General features: G+C 39.6%; 1 protein-coding gene across 2 annotated transcripts in view; it reads right to left on the minus strand.

The window, feature by feature from the left end:
* LOC115116885 (glycine receptor subunit alphaZ1-like) overlaps positions 1–12,749 on the minus strand; it is a 91,664-nt gene extending 78,915 nt beyond the window's left edge. Inside the window, exons 1-2 of one of the 2 annotated variants that reach the window (XM_065019953.1) lie at positions 11,791–12,749; positions 1,327–1,451 (exon numbers count right to left, since the gene is read on the minus strand). In XM_065019953.1, coding sequence (XP_064876025.1) covers positions 1,327–1,451; positions 11,791–11,861 — 196 coding nt within the window. In that variant the 5' untranslated portion in view covers positions 11,862–12,749. Of the gene's footprint in view, positions 1–1,326; positions 2,348–11,790 lie in introns of both variants that reach the window. The other variant, XM_065019952.1, reaches the window with a different exon arrangement.
* Positions 12,750–13,104: the final 355 nt, after the last annotated feature.

The raw sequence follows: 13,104 nt of genomic DNA on the forward strand, positions 1-13,104 counted from the left end.
AGAAAGAATGTTTTTTTTTGTTTGTTGTTCGTTGCAGTGAACATCGTGAGCGAAATGAAGAGATGTTATGTAGTCTAACTGTATGAGTAGATGTGGTTTTGCAACTCTAGCAGGCTGAATAATTCATGCTTAGTCACAGCAAACACTCCTGGATTCAGTACTGCATATACTGAGATATCATACTCATGGAAATCACATGTAATATACCTGTAAAAGGCACAGCAATTCATGGGCCAAAACATCATGTTAAACACGGACCCAGAGTAGCAGTCCCATTGTAGTTAGTTAACGTGAAATATTTTCAGAGTATCAAAGCATGTATCTTAGATAGATAATCAGAATCAAATTCTTTCAATTGTCTTCAGAAACCTCATCTCAGTGTATGGTATGGAAACTGGTTGTTTGTAGGAGTGGTTTCTCATGCAGAACATTGGATTCATATTTTTGTCTTATTATTATGTTATTCGTTCCATAATTGTGATGGGAATATAAAAAAATATATTTATATATATATATATATATGTTTTGTAAACAATAAAGCATGTAAATTATACCACCTCAGATAAGGATGTACATAAAAAAAATGGTGGTATTAATACTAGAGAACAAAATATATTGTAAAATAGAGGAACTCTCATCAAAATTATGTTCTTTCAAACAATTTTGTAATTTTGGGGTTGATACATTTGGAGGGTTGCCACAACGGTGCTCCACCATTGGACATCATAGCTTGGACTGATTCATCATAACACGGCTGTATTGCTGACCATAGTTCAATAAGGAAACCTCTGACATGTATCTTTCTGGGTGCTTCCATATAGGGAAAGGTCACCTTTAACGTCATGGAAAACATGTTTAGCAACACACTACCTACAGTATAACCACCAAACAGACATTCAGGACATTGAGACGGTTGTGACGTTTTAACAGGAATGTAGCCAAAATAATAACATCCATTTCATTGCAGCCACATCCTGTAAATATATGGAGGACTTGTGAACATCGTAACAGCCTAATTCAATATTTTACGGTTTAAAAGTGTTAAGTGTTTAAGGTGTAAAAACGTGTTTAAAAGTGTTATGTTTAATGTGTGAAAATGACCTCACTCGGATAATGTATTCAAAGAACCAACTAATTTAAATCAGAATTATTTGCTAAAGCCCAAATCAATAGTAAAATAAAGATATCATATATATTCATATTATATAGATTTCATAGTTTAACTACACCGTCCTCTCTTTACTATCCTGACTGGAATATGTTATTTCTGGTTGTTCTTGGCTACATTCCTGTTTTATCCCACTGTGTCTTGGTGGCTGCTCCTACCTTTGAAATTAGGTCTGATTCTTGCATCGTAACCCGAAACTTTACCCATGAGTTTGTCCAGGAACTCAGAGGGAGGCATCGGGGAGGCGGCTTTTCGAGCCGCGGATTCTTTAGAGGCTGCCAAACTAGAGAGAGAAGAGAGAAAGGAAAAGTAGGGAGAGAGAGAGAGAGAGAGAGAGAGAAGAGAGAGAGAGAAGAGAGAGAGAGAGAGAGAGAGGTAGAGAGAGGCAGGGAGGTAGAGAGAGGCAGGGAGAGAGAGAGAGAGAGAGAGAGAGAGAGAGAGAGAGAGAGAGAGAGAGAGAGAGATGGGTGCACAACTGAGATTTGAATGGTGAGTTGTTGTCATACATAGCAGCATTCTGAGAGTAATCCAATCCAACAAGGATTTTCTTTTGAGGGATGCTACCATTACTGATTCCCTTCACCTGTCCATTTGCTAGATACTGTGAATCGATAGGAAGTCAACTACTTTACTTGCCTTCCAAATAAATATATAGCAGTTTGACTAGCTCCATGAGCAAAGTATGAACGTTTTAGGAAGTTTCTGCTTCATGAGTTATATGCTCAGATAATATTGATTATCCATTAAGTTGTTATTTGACTCAACACAGAACGGCCTACAACACAGAACGGTATGCTTATTGGATATGTTCTACATATCTCATCTACATTGATTTTTTTTTGTATTTCCTTTTTTTTTTTTATCCATCAACAAAATAGTATTAACATTCCATACACAGAATAAAAAGTTAGGTTTACATAACTACTAATATCTGTAACCTCACAATCCATTTCCTATGATGACAGGATAATAAAATAACCAACGTTTTTCGAAAATACCAAAAACATACCAACTTATAGCTCCAAAAAGAAAGCTGGAAACAGAAAATAGGTTAATTACTTCCCAATTGTTTGGTGCAGGGAGAATTTGCATATCCAGAATGAACCTCTTATGGATAATTAGGATGACAGATGATGACCAGGGTGGCTTTTCCATGTAATGTTTCATGCATGCAGTCTTCTGAAACAGATGAAATAGATGAGATGAAATAGATGAGATGAGGAGAAAGAAAATAACAAACATGTTACAGTAAAACCACCGCCGCAAAATACAACTGATATCATGTCATCATGTGATAATAACACCAACGACAAGCCTTTCATTTTTTTTATATATACAACTGTGATCATTAACCCAACAACAAAGGTCATATTTTGTCATGTCAGCTCAAAAGGTATTCCTCCACATATTAACCAACTGCCCCATCAGTAGACTAACATATTAACCAACTGCCCCCCCCCCACCATCAGTAGACTAACATATTAACCAACTGCCCCCCCCCCATTAGTAGACTAACATATTAACCAACTGCCCCCATCACTAGACTAACATATTAACCAACTTCCCCATCAGTAGACTAAAATATTAACCAACTGCCCCATCAGTAGACTAACATATTAACCAACTGCCCCCCCATCAGTAGACTAACATATTAACCAACTGCCCCCCCCATCAGTAGACTAACATATTAACCAACTGCCTCCCCATCAGTAGACTAACATATTAACCAACTGCCTCCCCCATCAGTAGACTAACATATTAACCAACTGCCTCCCCATCAGTAGACTAACATATTAACCACCTGCCCCCATCAGTAGACTAAAATATTAACCACCTGCCCCCATCAGTAGACTAAAATATTAACCACCTGCCCCCATCAGTAGACTAACATATTAACCACCTGCCCCCATCAGTAGACTAACATATTAACCAACTGCCCCCATCAGTAGACTAACATATTAACCATCTGCCACCATCAGTAGACTAACATATTAACCACCTGCCCCCATCAGTAGACTAACATATTAACCAACTGCCCCCATCAGTAGACTAACATATCAACCACCTGCTCCCATCAGTAGACTAACATATTAACCACCTGCCCCCATCAGTAGACTAACATATTAACCACCTGCCCCCATCAGTAGACTAACATATTAACCACCTGCCCCCATCAGTAGACTAACATATTAACCAACTGCCCCCATCAGTAGACTAACATATTAACCAACTGCCCCCATCAGTAGACTAACATATTAACCAACTGCCCCCATCAGTAGACTAACATATTAACCACCTGCCCCCATCAGTAGACTAACATATTAACCACCTGTCCCCATCAGTAGACTAACATATTAACCACCTGCCCCCATCAGTAGACTAACATATTAACCAACTTCCCCATCAGTAGACTAACATATTAACCACCTGCCCCCATCAGTAGACTAACATATTAACCACCTGCCACCATCAGTAGACTAACATATTAACCAACTTCCCCATCAGTAGACTAACATATTAACCAACTGCCCCCCCATCAGTAGACTAACATATTAACCAACTGCCCCCCCATCAGTAGACTAACATATTAACCAACTGCCCCCATCAGTAGACTAACATATTAACCAACTGCCCCCATCAGTAGACTAACATATTAACCAACTGCCCCCATCAGTAGACTAACATATTAACCAACTTCCCCATCAGTAGACTAACATATTAACCATCTGCCCCCATCAGTAGACTAACATATTAACCAACTGCCCCCATCAGTAGACTAACATATTAACCAACTGCCCCCATCAGTAGACTAACATATTAACCAACTGCCCCATCAGTAGACTAACATATTAACCACCTGCCCCCATCACTAGACTAACATATTAACCAACTGCCCCCATCAGTAGACTAACATATTAACCAACTGCCCCCATCAGTAGACTAACATATTAACCACCTCCCCCCATCAGTAGACTAACATATTAACCAACTGCCCCCATCAGTAGACTAAAATATTAACCAACTGCCCCATCAGTAGACTAACATATGAACCAACTGCCCCCATCAGTAGACTAACATATTAACCAACTGCCCCCCCATCAGTAGACTAACATATTAACCAACTGCCCCCCCATTAGTAGACTAACATATTAACCAACTGCCCCCCATCAGTAGACTAACATATTAACCAACTGCCCCATCATTAGACTAACATACTTATCAACCCCCATCAGTAGACTAACATATTAACCAACTGCCCCCCATCAGTAGACTAACATATTAACCAACTGCCCCCCCATCAGTAGACTAACATATTAACCAACTGCCCCCCATCAGTAGACTAACATATTAACCAACTGCCCCATCATTAGACTAACATATTAACCACCTCCCCATAAGTAGACTAACATATTAACCACCTCCCCCCATAAGTAGACTAACATATTAACCAACTGCCCCATCAGTAGACTAACACATTAACCAACTGCCCCATCAGGAGACTAACATATTAACCACCTCCCCCCATAAGTAGACTAACATACTTATCAACTGCCCCAATCAGAAGAGGATGGACACAGAACACTGAAGTACTGTAAACGAGGAAGGTTGCAGTCTCCCATGTCTCTCCATACTGCTACCAGTCTGTGTGTGGGTGGGCCACCCTAACTGCCAGGTCACTGGCCAGGCTGTGCTGCTGCTACTGCCACATGGGCAGTCACCAAGTACCCCAGAGGCTACTGCTTGGGTCAGCCAAGCACTACTCTCTAAATACTGGCTTCATGCATCAGGCTTCATAGAAATGGCATGTGAACCCTATATAGTACAATGTCACCCCATAGGGCACTGATTCTGACCAGTAGTGTACTATATTGTATAAGTGGGGAATACTCTGCCATTTTGGAAGCATTCCTAGATTTTCAATAGTTCCTCGCTAGCGTTTTTGCTGCTGTGTCATTTTTGGAAATTTGGCATTTGAAAGGCACATCAAGTATGTTGTCCGAATCACTGCCAAAGTAGTTGGTTCTATACTCACACTGATGGCTGGACAGTGTTGATAACTGTTAACACTATCAGTGTTGCAGCTGTAATTTTCAACAATAGGTGACGATTGTGACGGCCAAAAGCAGCCCTGGTGGGTTAACTGATACCCTGAAACCCTGGTGGTCCATCTGATATCCTGAAACCCTGGTGGGTTAAATGATACCCTGAAACCCTGGTGGTCCATCTGATACCCTGAAACCCTGGTGGGTTAACTGATACCCTGAAACCCTGGTGGGTTAACTGATACCCTGAAACCCTGGTGGTCCATCTGATACCCTGAAACCCTGGTGGTCCATCTGATACCTTGAAACCCTGGTGGTCCATCTGATACCCTGAAACCCTGGTGGTCCATGTGATACCCTGAAACCCTGGTGGTCCATGTGATACCCTGAAACCCTGGTGGTCCAACTGATACCCTGAAACCCTGGTGGTCCATCTGATACCCTGAAACCCTGGTGGTCCATGTGATACCCTGAAACCCTGGTGGTCCATGTGATACCCTGAAACCCTGGTGGTCCATCTGAAACCCTGGTGGTCCATGTGATACCCTGAAACCCTGGTAGTCCATCTGATACCCTGAAACCCTGGTGGTACAACTGATACCCTGAAACCCTGGTGGTCCAACTGATACCCTGAAGCTATCTGCAGACCTAACAGTTTCTGTCAAGTCTGCCAAATCACTGTATCTCTTCCATCAATGCTGGCATTATGGTTCATTGATGGAACATTCCTAAGAGTTACACTTCTATACTAACCATCAATATCAATCCATACCAAGACAGACAAGTCTAGAATGTATAGCCTAGAATTCTTAGAATTCTAGAACTGTTAGAATTCTAGAATATTTTGAGTGGAATTTGCTTTGAGCAGATAATGGCGTGTATCAAGGGTTATTCTAATAACAGTTAATTACCACACAACATGGTGGAATCCTATCATAATCACCGAAACACAATAGTCGGCTGTGACCATGAGGTTAGTACTAGGGATCAAGCGCTGGAAATAAACTGTTGTTAGGACTCACGCAATACAGACAATACCATTCGCTAAGTCTGTGAAAAAAGCGTTTCAATTTAGTATTGAACAAACACCCTCGAACTGACAACACAATCAGATTAGTCATAGAGAGATTAGACAGTGTCCTCTACAGAGATAATTGCCTTAGACAGCTAGCATGGGCCCATGCTGTGGGCCACACAGGAATCTGTTTGACAGTGTGAAATTAGGGGACCGGCACACTCTTTCTCCTTACATTATTGGGGGGTTTGGTATAATAGGAATGTGTAGCATCGATATCACACCAAATCACAACATCTATGGAGGTTAATCCCACACAAAACCACATGAATTTGCACCAAGAAAATGTGGGACCAACACACTCTTTCTCCTTACATCATTGAGGCCCTTTGGTTAAGAAACATAATATATGAATGTAGGATAGACCACTTACACACTAAATCACATAATCAATAGGCCTAGAAGTCAATCCCACTCAAACCTACAGGAATCGGGATTCTACACCCATGGGGGTATCAAGAAGATCCTCTATGATTTCCTTCCGTCTGGGCTTCTCCCATCCCGAGTGACTTGTTCCTGGGTTTTGCGTGATCAAAGTTTAGATTTACTTGAATGATTTCTGATCAATGCTTGCTTGGCCAGGCCACGGCCAACTGTGGAGAGGCCTGGTCCGCGTGGCCAGTGCTGAGGCAGCAGTAAAAAACAGCTGACTCCCAGCGACAGAGAGAATAATATGCAAACAACCCCAGTCTCTGAGCTCTGCATACTTTAATGTGGAACACCAATCATTAGCCTTAAGTTTACCTCCTTATGCTCTTAATAAATCCTCTGAAGACTACAATCCTAATTGATCCTATCCTTGCTTTTTTTTTTTTTTACTCTGAGAAATCAAAGCCCTACCAAAGCCTTCATCCCCTCCCAGTCCCTGGCACAGATAAGAGGGGTGGGCAATTCTGTTCTCCTGTACAAACTGTTAATAAGACCATTAAACCGTTAAAAATCATCATCATTTAAAAAATATATATATTATACATTACACAAAACGAATGACAAACATGGGTAGCATAAGGTTTCTTTAGGGGTGTTATTGTGTTGAGCTGAAAAAAAGAAAAAGAAAAGATCAAGAAGTGAAACATGACATGAATTCATGCTCCGTACAATGTCAGCATGCAGTACAGTACAGCATGCTGTATAGAACAACATATTGGACATGCATTGGAACGTGTGTTCTGTGTGGATATTAGAACATAGTCTGTGTTTGAAAGGTTTTAGTGAATGCAGAGCTATGAATTCCTCCGTTTATTTATCCATGACTGAGTAGAAAGAGAGGTAAGACCATTGATGATAATAAGCCATGTTATTTATAGTGCTCTTTGTCTTTGTCTACGTTGATCAATAATGTATTACCACACATCAAGCTTTGGAAATTTAATTAATTAATTCAAATGGATGATTGTAAGTGATCGTAGAGAACGCCAGTCAATTGTTCTTCATTAGAGGCTTCAATAATTATAACTAAATATATCCACCTTTCCCGCCCTGTTCTGACAATACATTCATATTTTTTTCATTTAACCTTTATTTAACTAGGCAAATCAGTTAAGAACAAATTCCTATTTACAATGACGGCCTACCCCGGCCAAACCCTAACGATGCTGGGCCAATTGTGTGCCACCGTATGGAACTCCCAATCACAGCTAGTTGTGATAAGAGCCTGGAATTAAACCAGGGTCTTTAATGACACCTCTAGCACTGAGATGCAGTGCTTAGACCGCCAAGCCACTCGGGAGGCCCAGATAAACACACCATAAATATATAAAGCCTATCTGAACAGCCTGGTGTGTGTGTAAATACAGCAGAATTTCTTGAAGACATGGGGTTAAAAATCTGTGATGAAATTAGGTGATTGGATACAACTGGTGCTTTGGTGTCTGTGCATGCAAGCAGTGCCACTGCTTTCTGCTGTTCGAGGTCAACTCAAGGTTGTGTTTCATGAGTAGGGTCGCAAAGCTACCAGTAGTTTACCAAAGTTACAGGAATCTTCAGAAATGTTGGTAATTAACAGACAATCTATGGCAATCTTTGGTCAGTTATACTTGGATAACTTTTAAAAACATTATTCATATATAATAAAAAAAAAAATATATATATATATATATATATTTATTTTATTTTATATTTATCTGTGTCCATATTGTCAATGCGTTTCTAGTGGCTGGACCATATGGGCGGCAGGGTAGCCTAGTGGTTAGAGCGTTGGACTAGTAACCGAAAGGTTGCAAGTTCGCAATCCCTGAGCTGACAAGGCACAAATCTGTCATTCTGCCCCTGAACAAGGCAGTTAACACACTGTTCCCAGGCTGCCATTGAAAATAAGAGTTAGTTCTTAACTGTCTTGCCTCGTTAAATATAAAAAATGGTTCAACAGAAAACAGCCTAATTATTTTTTTTTTTTAAGCATCTAATCAATCAATTAACTCTGCTAACTTTTCCTACTATTGACTTTTATCACGACTGCCACGAGTTTAACACCAAAACATTGACAACAAATACAAAACTGACATAGTAAAATAAATCAAAGTGTGTTGAACAAATATATACAGGATGTCTCATGCTGAGAACATCATATGAAACAACAATGGTGTTCATTCTAATCCCACACAAAACAAAAAGGTTTATATTTAGTAGGATCATGTTTTACAGCTTTGTCACTCTAGTTTTATTTGAAAATCCTGTTATTTAATTTAAAAAAAAATGTGTATTAAAAAAAAATTGGGATGTCATAAGGCCAGAGATAATTACAGAGACCTGTGAAAATATGAAGTACCCAAAAGGGCCACAATATGTATTGTGCTAGATTACATCCAAATCCTTGAAAGAAAACAAAATGTTGGTAGTTTACTGGTAAACTGTGAAAGTTTCCAGTAAAATACCCACCCTTTGCAACCCTATTCATGAGCCTGTAGACCAGGTGATAGTGGAGGGAATACATTACATTATCATCAAGTCAATTATAGATTAGCTTTACATTTCCCAGTTCACAATAGAAAGCAATGTTACGGCTACACAAATCCATAGGTGTCAATTCAACACATTTTTTGCCTATAAATAGACGATTCCATATTTCCAATATTGCTATGGAAACCCGTGCATGTATTTGGTTGATTTAACTATTCAACTGAGAGTAATACGTCCCTAACATGTATGTGTCATGGTGTCAGAGTGACAAAGATGGCCATAAAATACAAGATAATAAAAACCAACAAAACTCCCAATATATAGCCACATTCTACTGTTGAGACTAGCATATTTCTGCACAATTGTGAGGTATTAATTGTAGTGTAAGGCCTTTAACGTAATTTAAATCAGTGAATATTTATTCACGAGAGACTATGTGTGGACACATTTGCTGCGTACATATTCTTCAGTGATGGTCTAGGATTCTTGTTAGTGGATTTGGGCCACATGTTCACTTCCACACATTGGTGGGCTATGTTGCAGAAAGCAATGTATATCCTGTTTAATATGGGCTCTACAGTGTATATCCTGTTTAATATGGGCTCTACAGTATATATCCTGTTTAATATGGGCTCTACAGTGTATATCCTGTTTAATATGGGCTCTACAGTGTATATCCTGTTTAATATGGGCTCTACAGTGTATATCCTGTTTAATATGGGCTCTACAGTGTATATCCTGTTTAATATGGGCTCTACAGTGTATATCCTGTTTAATATGGGCTCTACAGTGTATATCCTGTTTAATATGGGCTCTACAGTATATATCCTGTTTAATATGGGCTCTACAGTGTATATCCTGTTTAATATGGGCTCTACAGTGTATATCCTGTTTAATATGGGCTCTACAGTGTATATCCTGTTTAATATGGGCTCTACAGTGTATATCCTGTTTAATATGGGCTCTACAGTGTATATCCTGTTTAATATGGGCTCTACAGTATATATCCTGTTTAATAAACAGTGCATAGTGTGTAATATACTGTGTTATAGAATGTGTTTTGAATGCTTGAAATGCTCAATTTCCTCCCACTGTTTTCATGGTTGGTGGTAAACTGGTAGGGAATATACCCTGTCATTCATTTTGATTGAACGAGCACTAGTATTCCCAGATGTTTTGCAAATGAACATAGACTGACATAGGCTATAATTAGATAATGAAATGTTTTCACTTACTGTGTCAAATGCATACTTTATCTGATAGTCATTCATTAAACAAGCATCCAACCTTCCACATGGGCCAAAAATGAACACTAACAGAAAGAAATGTGTAATTTATACAGAAATAGATGCTTGCATATACAGTCATGTATAAAATGTGCATTCATCAGGCTGTTTTGACATTGACAAAGTAATCAATTCTTGGTAATACGTCTGCATTTGAAATGAGGTCTGGGGGTCTAGGTTGAGACTGTGAAAGAGATATCAATTAAGCAGAACTGCAGAGTTCAGCAGTAGGAGCTGAGGCTGCAAAATCCTGATTCTACTTCATTAGCTAAACACGCTGGCCAGAATGCTAAATAAACACTGTCTGTCTGCAAGGAATGTACATGGAATCCAATGGACTATAGAATAGAATATAGAATGTAAAGTAGTCTAAAAAAGAACTCTGATGATTCATTTGATTCTAGAATGCAGAATGTAATGTTGATTAGGCATGCAATGCATAACAAAGACAAAGAGCCATGTTTGGGCCAATGGGAGAGAAGCTGTTCTCTGAACAGAATACCTGCCTCCCCTCCAATGTGAACATTGGAGATATCCCTGTTCACATTTACAGAGAATAATACACTTTATGTATGAGGATCATGAGCTTGATAGTAGTCGTTACATTCATACAAAGACATTCATGTCAAAACTAGAATATTCCAACTGGTCAGGATGGATATACTGTGTGGTTACTGGAAGAAAGCAAAACAGTCATCATCCAGCATATTTACAATATATATTCTGTGAAATAAACAAGTCTTTAAATAACATGATTTTTTCCCATTTCATTCACAATAGTTGAATAGTGACTAAGACTTTTACATTTAGTGCGCTGGCCCCATGAGAGAAATGAAGACAGACAAGACATTTTTCTTCTCAGTGAGTAGGTGATGGATAGGCCCACACACCAACAACAACAAAACTTCCCTGATATGTGTGTGAGTGTGTGAGAGCGTGTACTCAGTTCCTTTACTCTGACTTGCCTGTTGATAACATGCCTCATCAGAGAATACGTCGTTTAGCGTTTGATGACCACTAGTGTTCGCTATTAGCTCTCGCTGTCTCTCTCACACACATCTTAATGTAATGTAGTGTGTGACTTAATGTAACTCACAATAGAGGAATGATTAGGACTACATAAATATATAATAAAGCCTACGCAACTTTTGACAATCGTGTGATTAAACCTAATCAATTGGCTGCGTTGATTTATTTCCATTCAGACTTTTGTCAACACATGTTAAGCTATGTTAGGACATATTCTGACCCCACTGCAGCCCACACGAGAACAATAACATGGTATTTAACACATTAAAGTCAATAAATAATGTTCCTTACCTGAAAAATACTATTGTTTCCCACAAATAGATCCCGAGAGCGTTTATTCTGAACATTTTTGCCGGTCTCATTCGGGCTACCTACAGCTCCAGGAGTACCAATAGTAGAATTCCAATTTCTTTAATGATTTCGGACCTCCAAGGTGAACAATTCTTCTGTTGTTTTTTTTTTTCAGATTCCAGAGTCACAAGAAAACCACAAGATGTTCATAACCGCCCAGGCCATGAAACCCTCTTCCTTAGACCGCCGTCATTGATTCGGATAACCCAAATAATGAGTACTTTTTCAGGACAACGGACAGCGGCAAACGCGGTTTGCGGAATTTCACTCAGCCCAGGTTATTGTTGCTTTGAGGGTACAGTACGTTAGGCTACGATATCACAGATATTTCCGACGTTTATTCTATGCGATCCATTTGGATTTTGTTACAAGGGGAATTTGTCAATTTCAACATGCCTCCTTCAGTGATAAATGTGGCAATGCATGTGCTCTGCGTCTTAATGAATGTCTCAATTTTAGAAGAGGTTTTACTACGTGGTTGTATACCCCTTACGTCTAGATCAGTAGCGGAATTGCACAGTTGTTACACGAAATATATACATACGTAGTCAGTGTTTTTTTCTTAACGCTTTCTCTTATATGCATCCCAAAATCAGAGGTGTTGCTTTCAAGCCACACGTAGTTGTAGTTACCCCGGCGGTGCTGACTGATGTTTTTCTGCAGGTACTCGCCGTGTCTCGGTAGTTGACTCCCAGGGGTGAGATGTAACTGCTGCAGAGAGCTACTTCCATTGTCCGGTCAAGTTCGGGACTCACAACTCGGTTTCGTCTTCTTGCATTTAGATTCCTCGTAATAATGTCAAATGTAGTGAAATCGGGATGCGATTAGCCTCTTCTTCCATTGCCTCCTATAGCTCAGCGCTCTCACGTCAGACCAACACTGTATTTCTTGCTGCAGTCATTTACTAAACTCAAAAAAGCACCTCACCTTTGAACACACGCCCACATGACGTTGCCATTGGTCGGCATGTTGCTCAAACTAGTTAGGCTACGGCTCGGATTGGAGAGTGGGGTTGTCATCTGGAGAGTTTTAATGTCCCGCGCATTGGTATGGAAATAGAGAATAGTCCATGATTTGTCTAATGTTATCATATTTCTATGTGCTTTTTAGTGTAGTCGACTGTTTGCACACCCCAGTGTCTACAGTGGTTTACATGTTAAAATAATCATTGGACCGACTAAGCAATTATTATGTAATTGTATTTATTTTCCTGCGGAGGGGCGGGGGGGGGGTCAGCAGGCATGAAGTATTTTC

Source organism: Oncorhynchus nerka, linkage group LG6 (genome assembly GCF_034236695.1).
Source record: "Oncorhynchus nerka isolate Pitt River linkage group LG6, Oner_Uvic_2.0, whole genome shotgun sequence".
Taxonomy (NCBI): Eukaryota; Metazoa; Chordata; class Actinopteri; order Salmoniformes; family Salmonidae; genus Oncorhynchus; species Oncorhynchus nerka.